This window comes from Coturnix japonica, chromosome 4 (assembly GCF_054131305.1).
Source record: "Coturnix japonica strain WE chromosome 4, WE-NBRP24, whole genome shotgun sequence".
In the NCBI taxonomy this organism is placed as follows: Eukaryota; Metazoa; Chordata; class Aves; order Galliformes; family Phasianidae; genus Coturnix; species Coturnix japonica.
In genome coordinates, this window is record NC_140666.1 from 24,250,337 (window position 1) to 24,274,207 (window position 23,871).

At 46.0% G+C, this 23,871-nt stretch overlaps 1 protein-coding gene and 1 long non-coding RNA gene across 6 annotated transcripts in view; both read left to right on the forward strand.

Annotated features, from left to right (window-relative positions):
- Positions 1-8,790, forward strand: part of LOC146760997 (uncharacterized) — a 56,814-nt gene extending 48,024 nt beyond the window's left edge. Inside the window, exons 3-5 of the long non-coding RNA XR_014945712.1 lie at positions 448-6,186; positions 6,636-6,698; positions 8,668-8,790. This is a non-coding gene — a long non-coding RNA (uncharacterized LOC146760997). The remainder of the gene's footprint in view (positions 1-447; positions 6,187-6,635; positions 6,699-8,667) is intronic.
- A 3,700-nt stretch (positions 8,791-12,490) lies between these two features.
- IL1RAPL2 (interleukin 1 receptor accessory protein like 2) overlaps positions 12,491-23,871 on the forward strand; it is a 298,053-nt gene continuing 286,672 nt past the window's right edge. For 2 of the 5 annotated variants that reach the window (XM_032444395.2, XM_032444394.2), the window contains exons 1-2: positions 12,492-12,787; positions 22,762-22,862. In XM_032444395.2, the coding sequence (XP_032300286.2) occupies positions 22,781-22,862 (82 nt within the window). In that variant the 5' untranslated portion in view covers positions 12,492-12,787; positions 22,762-22,780. Of the gene's footprint in view, positions 12,788-13,273; positions 13,396-22,761; positions 22,863-23,871 lie in introns of those variants that run through there. The other 3 variants (XM_015860827.3, XM_015860828.3, XM_085546370.1) reach the window with 3 other exon arrangements.

Genomic DNA, 23,871 nt, shown 5'->3' on the forward strand with positions numbered 1-23,871 from the left:
GTGCCCTTGGTATAACACTGGAGGTGAGGGAGGCTGACCTGCCCAGAATCACAAAGAGAATTAGAAGGGGATGAAGAGGGATGCTTAAACTAGGATGTTGTTATTGTGGATAGCTGACCTATATAGCAAGGGAGATAAAAACCTTTTCTTTTCTGAAGGAAATCAGGTGTTAGATCTGAGCTTGTAGTGGTTCTGCCTGAGCACAGCTATTTCCACAGAGACCTGGGGGAGCAGAGGGGATTTGGAACATGGTAGCAGTGGTTGCAGGTTTAGTGTGGTGAAGCACACTGAGAGCCTGAGCAGCTTGGCTAGGGCCTTCCACATCTGCTCTGTGCAATTTTAGCACTGGGGTTTCTTCCTCTTGTTGTTATCTAAAGAGTAACAGGCCAATAAAACAATTGTGGTTGCAACTTTTATGAGAGTTCACTTTTTCTGATAACTTTTCAGAGCTGCTGAAGTTTTTCACCAGGAGGTATTGCTGAGCCATCCTGCCAGGGTCCTCTGCTCTCCTGTCTGTGCTGGAAGTCAGTGCTCCATCCTCTGAGCCCTCTGCTGTGATGACACCTGGGTGGTCACTGGGCCCTTATTTTGTTTCTTTAAATCAACAACAGAAGCAAAGGTGGGTACTAACGAAAACGGTCTTGCTTGTAACTTTGGCAAGTGACTTGTTCTGGTATTAGCTCTTTATCAGAGAAAAGCAGTCAAAGACTGTCTGCTGTCCTCCAGCATCTCCTCAAGGAACTCCTCGTTTGCTCTTTTTGCTTGTTCACTCTGGCTGTTTTTATTTTCTCCTGTGTGTATTTGAAGAGTGAAAGCACCTGTGGGACTGGGTGCTCACTGCTGAAGCTGTTTTCTTCCAGGTGCTCTTCTCCACCTTGCTGTTTACCCTGCTGAAAGGGTCACATACACGATGATCTGAGCCGTGCAGAGCCACCTTCATGCCTATAAGCAAGCATCCTGTTTTTCTGTGGTAACAGGGTCATTTCACAGCAAACTGCTCCCGGCAGAGAAATGCAAGGAAGTGAATATGCCTGTGTGCTTCCAGGGGTGCTTGCAGACTCTGGCTTGGAGCAGCAAGGTGAGCGGGAGGCAGCCCCTGTGGCACAGGGCAAAGGGCTTGTTTTGGAGGAGGTAACTGGAGAAATGCAGAGCAGCAGCCACCCGCAGGAGGAAAAGGCTGAGCCTAGGTATGGGCATAGCTTGTCCTGGCTCTTGTACACTGCTAGTGTGAACAGAAAGCAGCAGAATGAGAACTGTGTTTTTGTGTCTAAGGCATTTTAGGTGTCTTTGTTCACTTTCAAAGGCATTTTATTTATCTGCTTGATGCCCCTGAAATGCTTTCTCCCTGACTACATCAGCAACGCTGGCGGTCTGTGGAAGCAGGCAGTGTAATGCCTAATGCATTCTCCCCAGGGCTTGGGTTGAAGTGTTTTTGGTCTCTGAAATGCTTCAGGCTTTAAAGTGACTGCTACATGCGAGTCTGGGGTCAGTGTCTTCTCTGTGTCTGCTCAGTGGGCAGATTCATCTCTGAAGCCCTAAGATTTTCTGTTTCTTGCTGTTGTCATTCTTTGGAATGTGATGGCTTAGTGCTGTTTTGACCACATTCCAATGTAGGTGTCGTGAAAGGTTTGCTTGCAGCTTTGCTATAAAGGTTGTGTGGGGATCTGTGACAGCAGGGACCACTTCCCTTTGCTGGGGATGAAATGTAAGTGCTCTCATTATCAAACATGCAGCACACTCTCACTGAACAGAGGCTGTGTCTTCTGGGAAGTTGAAAGGCAATGAGTTTGCCTTAGACAAGTAAACTTGCAGTATGAATTCTCCCTGTCTGAGATCCCTGCAGCCTTTGTGATGCAGTCCTCTGAGCCCAAACTGTCATGTACTACATGGCTGTACAGCTTATCACACAGGGCTCTGGCTCAGCTGATGCCTCTAGGTATCAGCATGAAATAAATATTAATAACACAGGAGCCTCCCTGCATACCATATTGCAGTTTCAGGCCCTCTTATTGATGCTCCTTTGTAGCTGAATAAATACTTGCAAAATCATCTTTTAAGTAAGTCTAGAGTGGAGAGTGAAGGGGACCGGAAGGGTCAGCTGAAATAATTACAGAGGGGAACTGTCATTTGAGACAGTATTAAGCAAGATAAACTCAACTTAATTCTTAGAGCAGGCTAATGAACAGGGTTATGACAGAAGGATGTGTACTAATGAACAGCACAGAAAGGGTTAGTGGGGTTATTCATCACTGTATGTATTTTCAGCATACTAAAGGGAAGCAGAATGAAACTCACAGGCAACAAACTTGAAGTGGACAAATGGATTCTGTTTATACTCCGTGCAAAACTTAACCTTGTAGACCTTGCTTCTACAAGATCATGGGTTGTTACGAGATGCACAGAGATACAGAAGTGGTCAGGAGTTTACATGGTACGCTATTTAAATCCATTCAGTTAATTTAAAAGCAATGTTAGTACGAAGAAGAGGAGGCTTTGCTTCAGGTGCTGAAGCCTTCAAAAAACCTTACAGAACATAAAGTGAAGGCTATACCGAACAGAACATCTAGCTTTCCAAACTGTTTGTCTTTGTACACTTGGTAAGAAGAGTTGCTAAGCAGGGTAAAAGTTGGTAAGACAGATGAAACTGCATATTCTGAAATGGCTGTGTAGGCTCAGAAAGACTGGATTCTAAATTTTTTGTTTCCAGGTTTTTCCTTGAAATAAGTTGGTTTGAGAAAGCAAGATATCACCGTCTTCTGATATAGAAGTTGCTGTACTCTTTTCATCAGAGGAGATAGCTCCCATCTAATGGAGAGTGGATTTGGTTGTTTGTATTTGGGATATAGATGGTCAAATTTTGATTCGTGAGGCTGAAAATCCAGGAGCTGCCTTTCCTTTAGTTCTGCTCACTGGAGTTGCCAGAATTCACCCTTGCCTATGTTAGAAAATGAGCTGATTGGAAAATCTTTGCTGAAAGTAAACGTACAGCACTAGGAGCTCTTCTGCTTTTATGATAGTCATTGCACTTGATGTTTGTTTTGTGCTTTCTAGGACTTGCGAGAAGATTCTCATCACCAGAACAAAAGTGATGGCAGTATTTAATGCATGCCCTTTTTTATATCTTTAGATGTTAGTGGAAGTAGGATAATGACTGCAAATTTGACTTTGTTCTAAAGTCGATTACATCTCTTTTGCATGCTTGATGTTATCTGTGGGGATTTCAGTCATGCATATGATCTAGTTATCTGACAGCACTGAGTCGTACCTGCGGCTCTGGAGCTGGAAGAACTGGATAGCGTTAATGCTAACCTGGCAAAGTAGAGATGCATTTCATGTTAATGAACTAAAGTAGGTCGTGATACTTGATGTGGTTTGCGTCAGCTCCTATAAACCCAGGACCAGATTCTAGTCTCAGTTACATTAGCGCTGGCTCCATTCAGTAGATAGCAGTATTCATTTAGGCAGAAGAAAACCCATTGTTTTAGCTCTAAGTCCCTTTAGATGATGATTTTCATGTGTTCAGCAACATGGACCACCAGCATGAGACCCCCTAGACAGTTGACTGCCCTGTGTGTTAAGCAGGCAGGAACCTGGCGCTCTCGGGGGTCTTGATGTTTCCAACCTGGTGTGAGCTGCTTTCAGCTCAGAAGTCTCTGGTCCCATACCTGTTCTGTTGCTAAAGTAGCAGCTAGTGTATAAGAAGCACTGTACACTCTAACTGAATGTTGCATAAACCTCATTCCTCTTTTCTGGGATGTGTTTTAGTAGTGGGAAACAACCATTGGCACATTTGGTGAATTTATCCCCTGTATTGTTCAGTACTGGATTGTTTCCAGTCGTGTAACACCTCTGTGTTACATGCAAATAATCTGTAAGACAGCAGTTCATTTAGCTTCATCCCATTAATACGATTAAATTTGAGACAGCGATCACTAATCACTGCACAGCATCATAAGAATGCCTGGGCATTTGGTGCAATTGAAAGCTTGATTTCTCAGTGAGGATTTGGGCACATCCAGTAAAACTGAATCTTGTTCCTCTGGGGACTTCTGATTCAATCACTGATATCCATGTGTAAACCAGTCAAGAACTTGATTCTTCCCGCTTACACTGAGTGAGAAAATACAGCTGTGTTAGTGGAGTATTTTAGAACTAAATTTTGGACAGTGAAACTTCTTCAGTCCCACAGGAACCTTTGAACAAGAATTTACTGTGGGTTTTTTAGCTTTTTTTTTTTTTTTTTCCCTTTCCTTTTATAAGGGGAAAATATTCCCGCAGGTGCTCAGGAAAATAAATGAGGAACCAGAAATGCCCAGTGTAGCATCCAGTCCTGCTTAGCTCTGAATGTGGGCATCCACTGAGAGAATACGGAAACAGAAATGACTGCAGTGTTTGTTTTGCAGTCAGCTGCTTTACCAGCAGGCAGCGTGCTGCCACTATTGGCCATTTTAAATATGGGTTGGCATCTCGTTATTAAAATCACCTCATCAGAAACCACTTTCCACTTCTGGTTTTGAACCTCTTGCTGCATGTGAGTCACGTCACCCATAACAGCCACCCTACAGCACGAGCATCCAATCCATCTGGTAGTGCAAAGTGCAGAGAGACTCAGACTAATATGGCATTATTTACCTTTCTAAATAGGATGTGGAGTGACTTTCTTGCCTCGTTACAGCAGCTCAAGCACTTACGCAAACTTGTTAAGCTGCTTAGAGAGAGAGTTGTTTGTCCAGGTAATGCTGCTTTCAGCGTGTTATCCTGTGAAGAAAGCAGATGCCTGACTTTATGGAATTTGGGGATTTCTGGAGGAATTGCCTTTGGGAGAAATTAAAATAAATGATGGAGAGCTTCTGATTTCTTTCCTTCCCTGCCTTTGTTCTCTCTACGCAGATGGGTCTATACGTCACTAATAAGGGAGTCATTTAATTATGTAAAGCTGCTCCAGGTAAATGTTATTTACAGATGGCTGAAAAAAATTTTGAATTATACTCATTTGCTAAGTATAGCCTCATTCTCAGTGCAGAGATGTTGTTAGTCATCATCAAGGTAAGCTGCAGATTGTGTACTCCTCTTTACAGCTTTCTACCCATTTTTTGTGTTTACTTTCTTTGTGATTTTTAAATGGTAACCCTGCAGGCGCTGTGCACATAATTGAAGTAAGCAATCTGCTTGTTTATCCCTGTTTCCATTAATTAAATATGTGCAAGCTAAATTTCCTTCTGAAAAACATGAGATGACATGCATGGGGCCAAAGATACATTCTCTTGGGAGGCTGAGCTGCCAGCCTTGGAGTGGTCTCCAGAGCAGGGCCAGACCCATGTCTGCAGCCCTCCCAGCTCAAACTGGACAGTGAATATGCAGGAAGTGCATCGTGCAAGAGGAGTAACCCAAGAAACCCTGTTTTTCACCAGTATCTGTGTGAGCCCCCTTGTCCTCTGGGCTTGCCGCAGGAGGATGGACTGGAAAGCAAATGCATGTGAAGCTGCAGTGTTGTTCCTGGGCAATGTGAAAGGTTCCTTCACTGGTTTCATCATCTGAGCTCAGAGCTGCCCTGTTGTGGCTCCTGGGTGCTCTTCTGTAAATAGATTCTGTTTTTCTTGCTTCTCTCATTGCTGCCTCAGTGGCTTGCATCCTCGCTTCCATAAATACCAAAGGTTCAGCTAACAGAATAGTTACTCCTGCCCTACAGCAGTACAGTGAGACCCAGAGGTGCTGCTGTTTACCAAAGAATCTCTGTGGTCCCCAAAGGCAACTCCATTCAGAAGAGGCCTGGCTCTGCAGTGACCACATACTGGAAGTGGACAAGTCATCAGCTGTCAGACTTAGTCAACAATCTGCCAAGAATGAAGCTTCTTAGGAGTAAAATTGAAGAGATCTTCATGTTACAGGCAAAACCAAACAGGCAGTTTTCAGTCTGCCCAAAAATGAGAAGAAAGGAGAGGGGAATAGGCTGTGCTCTACGTGTGCAGAATAGCGGGTAAGTGGAGAAACTCATAAGTGTGTGTAGTCAGTGAAAGCTGAGCTCTGGTCAAAGTCTTGGGGCAATCGTAAGTAAAACCTTTAGAACCAGAAGAAACCTGTGCTGATTTTTGAAGCTCTTCTGCTTCCAGCTGCCAGGCTGAACGAAGAACCTCAAGGGCAGCAGTCCACAAGGGAAATATGGAGAATGCAGGTTCTCTTCAAAAGGTAAGAGGGGAAAATTTGCACTGCCTATTATTGTGTGTGGTGTGAGTGGTGATGGCAGGAGTAGCAGTTGCAGCAGAAGCAAGGTGTATCCCAATGCACAGGAAGATCTGCATCCCATACTCCTGTGGCAAGGGACAAGTGAACTTACTGTGAGGCACTATAAATTAATAGACCTTACTGTTGCATCTACTGTATGTGTATACACCAGACTCTCATTCCAATCCTCTGACATCCCCCCTGGTGTTGGGCTGGCCTTGTACATGCTCGCAGCCATGAGCTATCTCATGCAGCTCCCTGCCCAGCCTACACCCCGTGTCCCTCTGCTGCTCCTAATCATTCTTCTTCCTCTTGCTTGTTGCCTTCCTACAATGACGAGTGTGTGCCCTTTTGCTTGCTGGGAGGCTTGCAGTAAATCATGTGTGGGCTTTTTTTTTCCATTTTGCGTCCAGGAGCAGCTACTTTGATTAGTTTGAAGCAGAATAAAAGACCTATAAATGGAGAGAATCCTGAAGGTAAGTACTTTCCTGTAGACTTACTGTCAAGGTACGGCACACACAGTGGCTTTCACAGGGGCCATTTAAAACTGTCATCCAGTGTATATTTTAAGGACAGAGACATAATTCAGACATCTGATTGACTGCCTGGAACGTTGATTCAGCAACGTTCTTACTTTACAATTTTTACTTTTAATAAACCTTGATCTGAGAAATGTTGGGAACTTCAGATATTGTGTTTGCTGCCCTTAGTAGATTACTTCTGCTGCCTGAGTTGTGATGGATTTGCAGTGGCAATAAGGTAGAGGAATGGCAAAGTGTGGGAGGGGAGCAGTGGAACTGTCACTGCTGCATACTTACTCGTTGTCTTCCCTTTTCACTGCACTGCACTTTGCAGTTGCCAATATTTCTCCCAGTACTGATGGTTCCAGGGAAGGCCATGAGTCAGTGCCCTCAGATCCCTGCAGAGACCATGACCCTGTCACAGTTCCTCTCTCAGAAATGGAGAAATGACAGTGACCTCTGAGGTACCCCTGACAGACACGGCATTGCCATTCTTGGGCACCTTGTCCAGGGATTTGAAGAAAGCATTTAGGAAGCAAATTGGACTAGAAATGTATTTCAGAAAGCTGTCAATCAATTGTCTGTTGCTTTTAAGCCAGGCTGCTGCTGTTGATTGTGGTATTGCAGCAGTCTTTAAAAGGAGTCTTTCTCACAGCATGTCTAAATAACGGTGCTTCCTGTAACCCTTTTCCTGCCCCTGTTCCCACCTGCCCTCAGACACTCTCATGTCTGATTCAGTGTCTGAGAGCTCAGTGCCTGGCCATGGCTGCAGCCCTGCAGAGATTTGTTGCATGGCGTGGGGTGTTGGGGCAGCACCTGCAGGCTCCTAATGAGCCCGAGGCTCTCCGCTATGCTGACCAGCATCCTCCCAACACCTCTGCTTTTCATCCACTTTTACACCTTGTCTGCATCTACTCCCCCTCTCGTGGTCACAGGAGATGTTGGCTGGCATTTCTCCCCCAGGCTGCAGACTGTGCTCCACGTCCCGGTGTTTTTGTCACATTTGTTACAGCCATTTTAGACAACTGCTTTGACTTCCCTTTACGTTATTCCCCAGCTCAACAAAGAGCTCCCTGTTTCTCCACCCTTCTCCTTACTGCTGGGATGCATCCCCTCCTCAGGAAGTTTTGGGACATGGAATTTGAGCTGCAAAGGGTATTACTTCACATTGTATGGGGTGCCTGAAGTCAGTGCTATGGTTCTGCTGCTTGAGCTAAGGCTGCCTGCAATGTGCATGCTCCAAAGCTCTGGTTACTTAAATTCCGGGACAACTGACATATGTCTGCTCAGCTCAGTCAGCTGCCGCTGTACAACAATTTCCAAATGGTGACTTCTGTATTTTGGAGCTAAGAAAGATGCCTGTGGCTGCGAACGGTCTGATGGAAGCAGCTCCAAGGCCGTCAGAGGGAGGTGGAGGCTGGAGAGCATGGCCATCTGTGCCTGTGTGTCACAGACATACCTCCGCACTTGGCCTCTGCCTATTTTCTGCCAGGGAATATTAATACTCAACAGAGGAATTAATCAAGTGGTGTCAGTGTGGATGTTCTGTTCCCATTAATGCAGGGTGTAGCGCTAGTGCGTTTGATGTTTACAAGTACTGCCGTTTTCTGCATAGGTGAGAAACCACGTCTGAAATACACCGAGCCATTTCTTAAAGAAATTGAAGCCAATTTGAGAGTATTACTGCATTATCACAAGCCAGAAGCGCTGGCAATCAGAGGTGTTTTGAAGCTGTTAGCTCCGGTTTCACTGACTCGTTTTGTGTTTTTGTCTTTGGTAACATTCATTACTTTTGAGGAAATGAACGCACTGACAGCTTGGAGGGCAGGACTGGCTTAGGCAGATTGGAACAAAACAGCACACCAAAGTGCCGGTTCTAAAGCCACCATGCAGTCTTTGAATCCATAAATGCTTCTCTTCACAGATGTCCTGAGAAAGGGGAATTCATGACCTTAGAGTAGCTGCACAGATGAAACAGAGGATGAAAAAGCTTGAGCACAAATGTCTTGATAATAAACACAAATGTGCTTATTGCCATGTATTAAAGGTAAGAATGGAAAGATGACTTTGGTATGTTTTTGCTTTGTTTGCTGCTAATCCTCTTCGTGGCAGGATAACCCTGTGCTCCTGCTTCATTTGAAAGCCAGTTATCTTTTTGGGAAGCATCAGAGACTCAGACTATAATATACCATTTAACCTTGAACTTCACATTCCAGTAATGGTGCTGGTCAACTTGAGAAGGAGATGTTTCCTTATGGTCTGACACAGGTAGTTAGGTTCGATGTAAGATTTCTCTACCTGTGAATGAGGATGTGAAACGAGGCTGAACATTGATTATGGTTATTTTCACCATGTTCCTCCCCTGCTCTGAAACTCCATTTCATTTTGATCTGAAACATTTTTCTTTTCCTTTTGCCAACTGACCTGGAAAATCCATTGTTCGAGTAAATCTAAGCTACCCCAAATACAGAGCTTCTGTCCAGAGAAGTAATTTGTTTTTCCTGCCATCAGTCCATTTGTTATACCCCTTTCTCTTCATTGTTATGATTTGCTCTGTTCTGTGGCCTGAAATGTGATAATCTGAGCAGAACGGAAATCCAAAATGACTTTTATAACCCGATTTAAAACTTCTTTTGTTTGCTGCAAACACAGAGAAGGAAACAAAGTGCCGCATTAATTTCTTCCTTTCTGGAAGCACCGGCAAAAAAAATGGAGATGGGAAAGAAAAGATGCAATAGAAAAACATAAAGCTCAACACCGCTACTTGTTGATTTCTAGGTTTTATTTCCTTTTTATTTTTTAAAATAGATTTTTCAAACCATCCACTTGCAGAAATTTGCATTTTATGAGGAAAAAGTTACAAAATATGATGAGATCGTTTTAGGTAACTTACCTCTTTTTCCTCAGCTTGTGGCTTCTAAAACTAACTGTGCTTGTCATCTTCTCAGTAATTTCTTATCATTGAAGTTAAAATATAATCTAAGCTTGCACCAAATTAGCTTTTCCGAGATGAGTTTGCCAAACTCTGTATTGCAATGGGATTTCTGCAATTACAATAAGATGCTGCCAAAGAAGAATGATCTGTGGAATACAAGTGAATGCAGTGCTGATGAGCATCCCCAAGTCCCACAAGAGGTTAGAAAGAGCACAGCTCGCATTCTGTTTTTTGTCTCTGCTGGGGTTATGCAGCACAGCTGGGAGAGGATGACAGCAGGAGAAACGAGGGGCTGATGGAGGGCTTTTCTCTGCTGTGGGGTGTTCTTGCTGCTCACTGATGGCTTGTGTGGCTGTGTCCTGTCTGGAGGGCAGTACGAGAGTTTGCATGTCACCATGTGGTAATTATTTCTACTCCTCTCCCCCTTTTTCCAAATCGATTATTGGTTCTCCCTGCAAGAAGTGAAACAGACGAAGGCTGCATTTGTCTTGGTCTTGTCTGAGCAATTCCCAACGGGCAATGAAAGCATTTCCACTCTCTGTTGGCGGATTTTACACTCCTGCTCAACAAACTCTTCTGCACATGAGGAAAAAGCTCTATTTGAGCAGTTCCACTAACAAGCTGGCTGCTGGCTGGATTAAGGCAAAGTTAGACTTTGTCTGATCTTAATTAATCCCAGGCAGTGCTTCCCTTTCTGCTGTTGGCCAATCACGAGAGACGGGTGGGTAGCCAATATGCTCTGTCCACATCATACAGTGCCTGCCACATGAAGATGTTACCTGTACTGTAAACCTGTCACGTTATTCTTTGGAGGAGGGAATTCTTATTTTCTAATCCATATACTTACACAAAGTAACACTCTGACATGCAAAGTGCTTAATGATTTCATCTTCAGCCTTCAAGCACAAGAGCAGGAAAGTTATCCTATTCCATACCTAACTACTTGTGAGTGTTGTTGGTATACGATATGAACACTATGTGGAAGATAGTACATTTATCTTTCTCTTGAAGTAATGCAGGAAGAATGTCAGATGCAAAATGATTGTTGAAGTTTTGAAGCAGCATTTAGTGCCGCTTTATACTGTGTGCAATGTCAGACAGCAGCAGTGACATTACTGGGTGAGTCCCTCCAGCCACAGGGAACTGGCACCCTATTAAACCTTATTCTCAGCAAAGCTGAACTGGAAATGTGTTACAGCACAGCCCTGTTTTTATCTCCTGACAAGCAGTGATCAGAACCATGTTGCCACAGCCAGGCAGGGTTCTCCCCTTGTCTGTTTACACCCTCCTGCACAGAATCCTTCATCCGGTCTCATCCACCCGCTGATGTCCCCCTCGTTCCTCTCACAACAGGCTTGCTTTGCTTTTGGCTTTTGTCCCAGGGAAAGGCAGCGTTGCCAAGTCTTTCTGAGCTGAGCTCCTTCCCGTGCTCTGCTGTTGCAGCCTCAGCATCTCACATCCATTGCAGCAGTGCTTCTGCCTCTCTGCTCCAGCCAGGTGGATGCTGCTGGCAGAGCAGCCCTGAGCAGCGACACAGGTGGGCACTGCACAGGGTGGGTAGCCATGCCCTAAGGATCTGCCCCAGTCACCTGCTTTTAGAAGGGCTGATTGTGTGGCCCGACTGCAGTGGGGTCACCCATCAGCTTAGTGTCACCAGGCAGTGAAATGAATTGCTGGGGAAGGGTGGTGGTGCTTTTGGAGGGGTGGACTTGGACTGTGGCCTTTGACTGTGGGCACTGCATAGTGGCATGGTCTGTTCTGAGCAGCAGTGTGCACACACGCTGGGTGCCCATGCGTGGCTGTAGTTCCCAAAGATCAGCCCGCAGACTGTGCTGACAGAAGGCACGAAGTCAATTAATGGGAGGCTGGACACTGAAGCAAGGTGCTCAGCGGGCAGAGCCATCCATCCCTGGTGGGTGAGAAATGAGCTGGGGGGGAATCGCTACTGGTGGCAGCCAGAGGAGCACTGGGACACTGCTGAGTGTGAGCGATCTGGGTGAGTCTGTGCATGCAGTGATTAAAATAGATCAAGAACGTGTGTCTGGGGCCTCTTCCAAAGCTAACTGAAGCCTGTGGGAAAGAGTCTTTTTTCTCTGAATTCAATGGCGTTGGATCCAAACCCTGGAAACACATCACAGGATAATTTGGTTTAGCGGAAGGAGTGGAGAGATCTAACAGACTGACAGTTGGGAGCACGGTGGGGTTTGAGGTGATGCAGCGAGTGCCTGGCTCACCCAGACTCCATCTCTGTGGGCATCTCTTCCTGGTATGGACAGTAATGACTGAGAAATCTCTTTCTCCCTCCCTTTTATCAGTGTGTCAGCTGCATTCTCCTCTGCTCTTTCTGCACCTGTGATGTCAGCTGGGGTCCTTCATAATACACCCTAAGGAGAAAGATGTCACAGATGAAGGCCAGGTGGGCCTCATTACTGTGATGGTGTATCAGTTGCAACCAGAGCAAGGGGAACAAATAAGATTTGTATAGAGCCAGTCTGTGGCATTCCCACCTCATTTTTATGAATAACGTGTAGGATCTCATAGCGTCGCACGGTAATTACCTTTTTCTGACTTACTCTAAAGGCTGAAGTACGTCTGCTGATACTGCTTTGTCTGTTCATTTCAAATCGATGCCGTTGTGAAATACAGCTCCACAGAACTGTAATTCAAAGTCCTCGGGATGATTTATTCCAAGGCTTTTCATCTCGTAATTCAGCTACAGAGTGACTCGAGCACGCAAATTGATAAACAATTGGACAGCGGGCTCTTAGATACTGCAGTCCCAGCAGGACAGGCGGGGCATTGCACGCAGAGCTGAGCGGTTTCCCGGCTCTGCTACAGCCGGTTGCGGTGCTGCCCGTAGTGGGGGCCGTTCGTGCCGGCCGGGTGCGGTTCTTGCAGCCCCGCCGCTCCCGGGTCCGTCTCTCCGCTCGTTGCGTTTTGGCCGCCAGGTGGCGCTGCGGCTCTCGCTGCGCGGGGCGGGCGCACCTGCCTCGTGCGGAGCCGTCCCGCACCGCTGTGCTCCGCTCCGAGAAGCGCCGCAACCCGCAGCGCAGCGCCCGCATCCCGCCAAGTGGGACGGGCAGCGCCGGCATGGAGACGTAGCCGGGAGGTAAGAGAGCGGGGAGCCGCGATTTCTGCTTCCCTTCAGGGGAAAGAAAGTTGGGGGACCAGGGGACGGCGCTGAGCGGCGCAGCCCCGCACGGCACAACCCCGTACGGCACAGCCCCATCCGAGCGCCGCTGTGCGCCCCGCTACTTAGCGAGGAACGCGGAGTTTCGGGTGGGAGACGTTATCGGAACGCGGCTTTACAAAGTTACGGCGCGGTCCCGGGCTGTCGGACGGGCGGGCAGACGGGAGCCTTGCTGCGAGTCGTCTGTTTTGCTTGCCAGGCTCCGGAGGTCCCCGCGTTGCTCCCCTTTCCTTGCGCGGTACGTGGGAGCTCGCAGGTTTGTTCCGAATTGTTCGGAGATCGGCGCTTCGGCCGCGGAACGGCGCGTGTGTGCGAGCAGCTCTCGCAGGTGATGCGAGGCAGCAGCCCCGGGTGGCACGGCCGCGCTGGGTGCCCGTGGCTCCGGTGCGTCCCGCTGCGCCTCGCGAACAGCCGGCCGGCAGAAGCCGTGCCGCAGCCGAAGCTGCTGGAGAGCGGCGCGGGGACCTCGCTGTTCCGCGGGGAAGTGAGCTCGAAGCCGGGCCGGGAGGACCGGGGGTCGCTGGGAGGTGAGCGGGGCAGAGCGCTGCGGGACGGGGGGACGCGGAGCCGCTGCGCCGGGGGAGGTTTCCCGGTGCGTGGTGGCAGCAGGAGGCGAGGGAGGGTGCGGCTGTGCCGGCCGCGGGATGCCGGCTGTGCTGAGCAATGGGAGCGGAAACGTTTATCGCCTTTAGGAATCTGAGCATCGCGCCTTGCGCTCCACGCAAACTAAAACCACTGAGGGTTGTAGAGCCCGTGTGCCTGCAAATGCCGGCTCCAGCTGCCTGGGGAAGGGATGTGGGCCGGTACCACTCGGATGCACAGGTGCGGTGCAAACGTCCAGGTGGGGCTCTCCGGTCCCGTGAAAAGGTTTCGGTTTGTTTGCACACGCGGGGCAGTTCATTCCCTGACTGCACAGAGCTGTTTCTTGGAGAGAGGGGGATGCACGTTACCCTTATCCAGTTTAAAGCTACAGAGAGCGGTGCCTTCTGTGTTTGGGGGGAAAGAAGCTCTTCTGTTTCTGCATCCTGGGTTAAGATGTAATGCAGGGCATGGGGAAGGAGCACCGCTGACCTGTGGAGCCGTGGTCCGTGCAGGAGGGCTGGGGCTCAGGGCTGCACCTGCGTGTGTCCCATGGGCGGCTCAGCGCTTGTGTTCGTGGTCATTACATGGAAAGCGCTTCTGAAGTGCAGGCATTCCCTGATCTCCAATACATTTGAGCTGTGAGTAATCTCTCACTTCAAACAGGCTCAAGCTGAAAGTAACCGGGAATGCTAAACTGCAGACAAGTAATAAACAGCCTTAAGGACCTGTCTGGGACTTTTCTCCCTTCTTCTTCTAGTGTGTGCCTCCACTGTTTGTCTGGAGGGGTTTAGAGCTGGAAGTGAGCGTTTCAACTCTATCACAAAATAAGGAGGCACTTCAAGAGGCCATTTGATTTCAGGGCGTCTAACGAAGGGTAAATCTTCCTTTAAACACCCTTAAAAGGAAGACAAAGGGAAAGATCTCGCGCTTGCTGCAAATAATGAGGGTTGTGCTGCTGGAGTTGGTGGGCAGGGTTTGTTCCAGAACCTTTCTGAGCAGCTGCTGCTTGGCCTAGGTGAGGTAGAACCTAAATAGATAGGTTCTATCTATCTAGATAGAAGGGACAGAAGGGCGGGGGCTATTCTGTGCTGTTAGGGGAGAAGCTGCATCTGATAAACTTCTCCAGTTACGTGTATATATTTGTCTGATCCTTTTCTTTCTGGCCTCCTATAGAAAAAGCACTGCAGGAAGAGGGATTCCCCCCACTCCTCTCCCCACTGCTGTATGTAACAGTTGAATTAATGAGGGTATCTATTTGACAGAGTAATTTGGGGGTGCATAAAATAGATCTTTTGATCAGATTTTGTCCTGTTTCAGTACAGTACCACGCTGTTTGCAAGGTTTCACAAAGTACCTGAAAGTAATGCTGTTTTTTAGGGAGTTTCTCATAGTTGGGGGTAGTTCTCATAGTTCATAGTTCTCAAACTTGAGGGGAGTGGCGGGGGGGGGGGGGGGGGGGATGTGTTTGTGTGTCCACTAAATGCTTCTTTTCTCTCATACAAGCACAGCAGCATGTACAGGTATAGGGTGGCCTCTGGTTGGGTAAGGGACAGAAGCTCACACCAGGAATGTATTCATCTCTCTAAGGTAGCACGCAGCAGTAAAAGCAACTTGCCTTTTGCTGATGGCAGAGCAAAGTGCTCCGTCTCGCTTCTCTGGAAGGAGTAGAAGTGTATTTCCTAAGAAGTGTAACAGCTGCTATGTCGTCTTTTTTTGCTAATTCTGTCTGCTTTGAGCATTATGTATTTGTTAAGGAAGCATGTGGCCATGAATGAGATCAAGGAATGAAATTCCAGGCACACTGCATGTGGAGCTGTAATTCTTCTGCTGCCTGCTCCTTTGATGTGCAGGAGTGAATGTGGACTGAACCTGCCCTGAGCAGTGCAACTGTTGCTGTGTGAATGCTGCAGGGCTGTAAAGGTATGCAGGAGCAGATAGAAACTCAGTCCAGCTGATGCTTGTGTGTCCGTCTAATACAGAAGAGGGCAGGTGTAAGGCAGTAAAAGCAGCTCTGCTACGAAAGCAGGGAACGTTTCAGCATGCAGATGGCAGCCCAGTCTAAAACCTGTGCTCAGCACCTCCTTAAGCAGCCCTGAGGAATGCTATGGAAGGAGGGAAGCGTGTGGGAGGGGGAGAGGAGGGGTGAGCTGTATTTCAGGATTGAGACCTCTCTTTGAACTGTCTTTCTCTTCATTTTTAATAGTGTTTCTACAAAAGCTGCTTGGGGAGCAAGGTTTGGTATGACTATCAAAGAAGCAAAGCATCTAATCTTTGGGCTTAATAATGCTCTTGCATAGGCTGCTGTGAATTGGAAACCTCTCCTATGATCTTAGCACAGTGAGTGAGTTTAGATATTGATGTGGGTGAGAATGGACTTTTCTCATCGCTTGTAATCTGACGGTATGAAACATCCTCCTTTTGTGTCTGACACTGCAGAGGAGACTTGTGATCATCGGCATAGTATCCTCAAGCACTCCAGAGGCCAAGGCCATGACCTGAGCTGCAGTGTTTGCTCTGGGTGTCAGCCAGCAACAGGCAAACCAGAGCTAGGTACTGTCACTGCTGCACAGGCTTCAGAGCCACTGGTACAGCCTTAGTGGTCACAGTGACTGCTTGTTCTTTCCTTTCCCACCACCCCTGGAGAACTGAATCCCCAGGTTCAGAGTCTTTATGAGCTCTTCCACAGATTTAAGGACTTAGGCCACTCTGAGTCTCATAATCTCTCTGCTTTCCCGTGCTGGCTTAGCTTTACAGGTGCAGACAGCCTTGGTGTTTTCTTCTTCCCCCTCAGTAGGCATCTCTGCTGCCTTCTAGGTATATCTACAAGGCTATGATAAGAGGCTGAGCCCCATAAGCATCAGCTTGCTCAGGCTGACAGTCCTTACATTGCTTTCATGTTGCCCAAGTTACCGTATTGATTAAACCGCCATCTGCAGAAGTAAATATACGTAGAATATTAATAGCTCCTACATCAGGAGAAAAAAAAAAAAAGGCTGTAAATTAATATATCCATTATGCTGACCTCATAAACCATGAGGGTTTGAAGTACGGTGGTAATTCTCCTCCCACAACATGTATTTCACTTTGAACATCTATAAGGGGCCTAGACTGCTCAAATTTAAATGCTGTGATACTGGACAAGTGTATCTATATATCTTGTGATGTGCAGTTAGCGTGTGGCAAAGTAGAGGCTGGAACCATGGTGTTCTGTAGATTAGAGGGCAGTGCTGAGTCAGTACATGGTGATGGCGCGGCTGGGCGTAAGGCTTCAAAACAAATCCAACCCTGAAAACAACCAAACAAAACCTGACTTTCCCTTTCTTTTTTCTTTTACCGTTTTTTCACTACTTCTGGGTGCTGTGTTTCCTGCTGCAGGAGTTGCCACACTAAGTGAGGAGTATGATTCAGAGACTGAAAATCCAATTTGAAGATGTAATGAACTTGAGTTCCGTTTGACTGAGTTGCCTAGGGAATCAAGCCTCTGTGTGCAGTGGGCGCTGATTGGCCTTGGGCTGCCCACCAGGGCTGGGCAGGTGTAGCTCTTCTGCTTCACTCTTCTGTTCAGATAGATGGCTCCAGTTTTGTTACCTTAGCAGAGATCTGTGTGAGTGCCTTCATTGTGTGTCCATCGCTGACCCCCCTGGTTAGTGCTTTGACTCTACTGACACTGGAATCGCTACAGGTGTATTACAATGTAACCTCAGTATTAACACCTAGGGGGTCATGCTTTGTATTGCTTCTGATATATATGACATAACTGATAAGATTCTGTGTTTATAGAAGCATAGACCGGCTTGGGTTGGAAGGGACCTTTAACCACCCCCAGTCCCACCCCATGCTGCAGGCTGGCTGCCCCACAACAGCTTAGGCTTGGCCATGGGCACCTGCAGCTCTGGGCAGCAGTGCCAGGGCCTCACCACCCTCTGAGTAAAGAACTTCCTCCTTGCATCTGACCTGAATTTCCCTTCTTTTGGTTTAAAGCCATTTCCCCTTGTTCTATCACTGCCTAGTTGGTCCCCCTCTGATATAAACTCCCTTCAAGTACTGGAAGGCTGCAGTGAGGTCTCACTGGAGGCCCCTCATCTTCAGGCAGAAGAAGCTTCACACCCCATCACACAGATTGGTGTTGTGACCTTATGTGCTGTCTGCATTTTGTAATGGTTCCCTGTGCTTGCTCAGGACAGTACTTCAGTTTTAGCTTGTATTGCTTTCTTGCAACTGACACGCTGTTGTGCCAGTCAGAATCTCAGGCATTTTAGATGTTGTCTTGTTGTTACTGGTTACTTTCTGTTCACACAACCCGAGTGCTGCCTGGATTGCTACTAAGCCTACTGTAGCAGTGAATTTGTCATAGAATTACATCCGAAGCAGGAGAATTAGCCAGATGTGAATGTAGGTAAGGACCTGAGCCCATGGAGCAGGGATGCCATGGGGGCTTGGATCCAGCAAGGTGAATGCTGAGTGTGTGCTGCCTTGTAGAACAATGTTCATTGCACATTTGGACATCTTAAGTGTCTGGTTGCAGTGGTGAGGATGTACAGCAGATTAGGCAAAATGAAATATGCTGTGATGCTCACTGAGCAGCAGAGTGAAAAGAGTGGTGCGTGACTCATACCAAGTAGAGCTGGAGGTACAATATTTGAACTAGCAGGCATCGCTGATTTTAATTCTTTTGCTGTGTGTGTGTGTGTGTGAGATCAGGATGTCAACCAAAAGGGAGCGGTGCCCACTGTGCATTGCTTCCACCCACCATGCTGGGAGTGCTGAAAACTTCTCAGTAATACACAGCTCAACATTTGGTGTGTTGGCAACAGAATGGGAGACCTGAGAGGGAGCTCTCATTAAATCTGAAAACCTTAAAAAGCAGAGTGGGCAAATGGTTTGAAAAGGGATGAACGGGAGTCGCCATCCAGCATACTGTAAAGATGTCGAAAGAATTGCTGTAGCCATTTCTTACTTTGTGTGGGGGGTGAAAACAGTCATTTATTTCCCTGAGGTTTGTGAACAACAAAGCCTGACAACTGGAAACCACTCAAGAGGTGGGCTGCTGGTTTTAATGAGCACCTTCTGCATCACAGCTTCTGTGGAAGAGCCAGAACCTGCGGATCCTCACAGTATGTCAGCAGATCTTGGTCTGTGCACAGGGTTGTGCCGAGTGCACACACACTGCATGTCTCTTGCTTTCCCTTACAAAAGAAAGTGGTATAAGCAAAGCTTGTGGTAGAAATTAGAGCAAAACTACACTGCATGTAAAGCAGAGACTTGGGAATCTCAGTGCTGGGGTTTGTGAGGAATACTAATGCGCCAATTGCTTTCCTGTTTCTAAACACCTTATTGGAACCTTGACACTTGAGTGAAGTTCTTGGCAGTGTTGGATGCTGTTGCAGTTTCCCAAGCCTTGTTTCCTGAGGGCCCTGAGGGAATGCCTTAGTTCGTCAGTGCTGCTGAAGGAAGTCAGGTGTTTTTTGTTGGTTTGCTTTTAGAAGAACAGAATTTGTGCTTCATTGCAACTTAGTACCCTCCTGTTTGCTGGGTGCTTACAGCAGAGGCCAGGAGGGCTGCCTGGAATCTGTCCTCTGCAGCATCACAGTGACACGAGGAGGGAAGGAATGACTGAGAACAAAACCGTTGCATCTTTCTTGTCTTCCTCTGCTCCCTCTGAGTTATCTTCATACAGACATCACCTGGTAGGTCACACCAAGGGCTGGATTCTTTCAGCCTTCTCAGGGAACACTTTATTCTGCCTGTCTCTTTCTTCCTCTCAGGGATCTTGAGCCTGCTAGCTGTAGTCGGCATTTCTATTTACTCTTAGTAACATCTTCAGTCTTCTGGGACAGATCTTAAACATTGTTACCCTCTTCTGAGATGTATCCAGTGGAGATCCATATTGAAGCCGCGTGATGTGCAGGTCTGTCTGATGCACGCTGTGTGTGTCAGCCCCAACATCCCAACTTCCAGGCATAGCACAAGGTTAATTTTGTTGCCAACTAGGATGTGGGAACTAGGATTTGGTCCTCCCATTTGAAATAAAGAGCTGAAGAGAAATAACAGTTGCATTTTTATGACAATAGTTTTGTAGCATATAGATATCATAAATGGAAGCATTTCCTATTTCTAAGGAAGCGTGTCTTTGCACCAGGAGAAGGAACTTGGGGATTTTACAACTTAGCTGTTTCACGAACAGCTAACAGAAAACGGGGAGGAGGAGATCCTGGCATGTCATGAAACTTTAATATAAAATTCTGTTAAAGTCAATATTTAGAAATCTTACCAACTCCCAGCTGTAACCTGCCTCCTTTCGAACCTGTTTCAAATGGGAGAGTTTTATGCTGTCATAGGAGGTTAAATTGAAGATTGGTAGTGCCCTGAAGGTGAAGATTGGGTTCAGCTCTTAATAGGAAGCCAGAATCCAGGCTTCTGGGACTGTGCTGCAGTAGATGAAGAAGCAGCACTTTACTTCTGGTGCAGGGCTGTCCCTGGCAGTGTTGTCAGAGTTTAACTGGGACTTTGGCAGTGCTAAAAATGCAGTGTTGCAATTGGTCGTTGGTAAGTGTAGTTAGTATTGATGTGTGTAATTTGTGGCTGGAATCTCCTTCTCTTCGTCTTTTGAGATGTGAGTCTCTGTGGCTATCTGGAGTCCCTCATTCTCCACACATATTATGGGCAGTTATTTCTATCAAAACCTATAAACATGGTCTTAGCTGTTACTATATGTATATGGAATAAACAGCCTAAAATCAACAAGACCGTTAGGGCCTCGGGGCTGAATTTCTTTTTCCTTATGGTAAACAGGGTGGGTAACCCCTTCCAAGTTTGTTTCCATTTCATGTGGATCAATAGGTGTCCTCCAAGGGACACAGTGTGAGTGCTTGGCTTTTTGGTGTAGTTGTGGTCTAGATCAGTCCTATGTGAAAGAAGAGCTTCAGTTGCAGAAAATGGTTTTTAATAATGATTACTGTATCCCATCTAGTATCTCTACAGAATAGCAGAGCTTTACTCACATTCTTCATCAGATTGTAGACACTTTTCTTCTTGTTTATTTCCCAAAGCACTGGGAAGTGCATGAGTCTTGAGTCTCTGGGCCATCCCTGTTCCTGATAGGTGAGTGTGTGGCTCACTGGAGGGAACTGTGAGGCTGGCAGATATCACCAGGGGGATCTTCACAGCCTCAGCCCCTGACATCTCCTCCCAGCAAACAAAGAGATTTTGTCTTGGATACTTACAGCCCTGCATATTATGACTGCTCCCTGCCTTCAGCTGGGACATCTCGGTATGGTGGAGTAGATTCTTGACCTTTTCCTGCTGTTTTTTCATAATATTGCTAGTGCAGGTACAGGCAGTGACTGCTTTAATGAGACTCAGGCTTCAAAAAGCACCTGTTGGTGCTGACAGAACCCAGAGTTTTCCCCTATATCTAGTGTGAATGTTGCTTGGCAGAGCCCACTTTGAATTTTTGAGTTTATTTAATGCAGCATAGCCCATTTGGGGGTGAGGATGAAGGGGCCACATGAAGAAGGATCCCGGAATTACATACCTCCTTTGTAATAACCAAAGGGAAGGAAGTGGAGAAAGCAATTTGCAAAGCTACACTTGAAAATCGTTCTAGCATAACATCATCATTACAATTATCTGTCAAAAGATTTAGTTCAATTACTTTCTCCTTGCTCTCTTGTCAAGATGGCCTTGCTCATTTCAGGATTCTGGTACTCCAAGGAGAGGTTGGGGAAGAACGAAAACGGATTCTGCCATTAAGCACTGTCAGATAGCCTTCAGTGCGCATTGCTCCTTGAATATTCCTTCAGCTCTTTAGTGTCGTTACTTGGGGGAATCAGTAGGCAGTGAGTGCCCAGGGGAAGATAAAATGCAGTGAGATGGAATCTGCTGCCTTTTTGTGGCTTGCAGTGCAGTAGGGTAAGGGGTGAAAACTTCAGATATAAGCAGTAATTCTGAAATAATTGAGTAACAGCATAATTGCCATTGTGTTAAAAATTGTTTGTGATTCCTTAGATTTTCTTCACACAACCGTAGGCTGGCAGTAAAATGACAAAGGAAGGATGTTTGATGTAATAAGCTCCAATTAAATGGAATGATTTCCAGATACCTGCAGGACGTGGTGCTCTCCTGTTGGCTTTTCACACAGAGCCTGTGCTGGGGGCTGCCTCTGCTATTCAGGGTGCCTCTCTTTTATTGCTCTTTGCCTTGGCTGCCAATGCAGGTGACTGTGCACCTTTCTGCTTAAACAGAATTGCCATAGAGAGTCAGCTGATTATTTGGATGCAAATAAAAACTTCATACTGATCTAGGTAACTAGTCTCTGTATCCAAGAATAAGGATCCTGATCTGAGTTCTATATCTGGTATGGAGATGAATTCCTGGAGTCTAAATATATCAAGCCACTTAAAGTCCTGTGACTTCATTCTAAGCGTGTATTTGGGGACTATAGCTTCTAATTAAGCATCTCTCTCCTTTTTCATTTAGAGAGGATAGGCTTTGCTGGTTTCGGTTTCACTACACCTGTTTTATCATCACGCATAGGGAACCTCACTGCGTTCTCACTATGTTTTCTTGAATGACCTTGGACTTGTAAATGAAAATATAACCAGTTCCAGTAATTACATACAACTCAAACTACAATTATAAACTAGAATTATTATTATTTGTAATTATAATATAAAGCAGATGGAATTAGCCTCTCCTGTGAGTTTTACTCTCTTTTTAATAACAGTTTCAAGGCTTGGTTTCATTGATTTCTGTTTTTTATTCAGCCATCTTCATTTTCTATTAGAAATTTCTGGAGTAGCGTCATTTCATTGTAGGAGCTTTCACAAGGTCACCAGTGGGGAAAATAAGGTTTCTAGGAGAAATGGCACCAATAACCTACGCTTACATTTTCCCAAACAACATGATGTGTTCTTTTAAAGTATGAAACAAAATGAATTATAATTGTTGTGATTAATCTTCTGCAGCATACAGAAATCTGTTGGATTAAGCTCAGATTGTTTCAAATAAGAATTTATCTTTTTTTTTTTTTTTTTTTTTTTTTGTTGTTATGCAAAATAACCTTTTTGAGATATTTGAAAAACAAAACCAACAGCCCTTGGTGTGGAACTCAGAGGTAAATTATTCATGGGCGGTTGCTTTGAGCCACGATGTTTTCCTACCTCTGCATTAAAAAACAACAACAAACCTAACAGATGTCACCAGGTTAAGCATTGCCCTGTACTGGCTCTTTGAGGAATGTTTAATTGTAGCTGCTGCATTGGTGTGGTGCAGACCTGTGATTCAGACTTCATACTATGTTTGCATTTCAGCTGCCAAAGAAAGCGAAAGATGAAGCCTGTTGTTCTCTTGGTTCTTGTGATCTGTACTGTAGTCAGCATGAATCTGAAGCTCGTCTCGAAGAGAAATTCTGGTAAGTCACAGAAAAAAATGTTTTTACTTTTGGATCTGGACTTAATGCTCGTTGAAACAAGTGTTTTAAATGGCTGCTTTTTGTTTTGCATATATACTCGTTCTCTTCTGCGGGGAAAAAAAATCCTCAAATGATCCGCTTACCAGATGTTACGGGATGAGTTTTATCGCTGTAGTGTTCTGTTGATGTGTCTTAAGCAATCCCGAAATGTCCTTGTGTTTTCTTAAAGGAAATAAAAAGAAGGAAGAAGAAAGTTGATCGGTTTGAGGGTCCATTAAAGTAGTGATGAATTTGGCATTGTTTTAAAATCCACTCTTGTACCCATGCTAACAGTTTCTGAACTCTGAATGTGGTTCCTGATGAGTTTTAAGCCTGGATGGGTTTACTGTATGTTGGAAGGGCATCTTATGAAAAATCATGCCAGCCGTATGTGTGATCGTATGTGGGCTTAATTGGGAATAACGTCCCTGGGTACAGCAAAGTGCTTTCTCTGATTATTCTGGCAGTGAAAGGTAACAGGAGCTGGTTTATGTTTATAGCTGCTTTTGGAACACACTAATAACAACAGAATACTTCAAGGAAGCATTGAACTGTCTTCTGTCTTCCAGCAGAGATGGGCATCGATGTGCCAAACTAGTCTACAGTCTTTTGGTGTGGTAGTTGTGAGCCCTGTTTGCCCTGTGAGAGCAGGCATGGACATCAGGATTTGGCTACAGTGTAGAGCTTGATCTAAAGCCTGCTAAGGGCAGTGGTGTTTTTGCTTTACAAAACTGCTATTACTGACCTGGCTGGGAATCCCTACAAGATCCATAACCTGTGTAGTAGTTGAGCTGCCTTGATTCACTGATGCCAGGCAATACCGCTGGCTGCAGGGAAGGGCCTTTGCATCTCCTTTATCAGAAGTACACATCTGTAGAAATAACAGATAGTTGTAGCGTCATTCAGCTGATAGTTTACCTTTAATTATATTTCAGTGTATTCTATTAAATTTAGCTGCTTTCTTTGATTG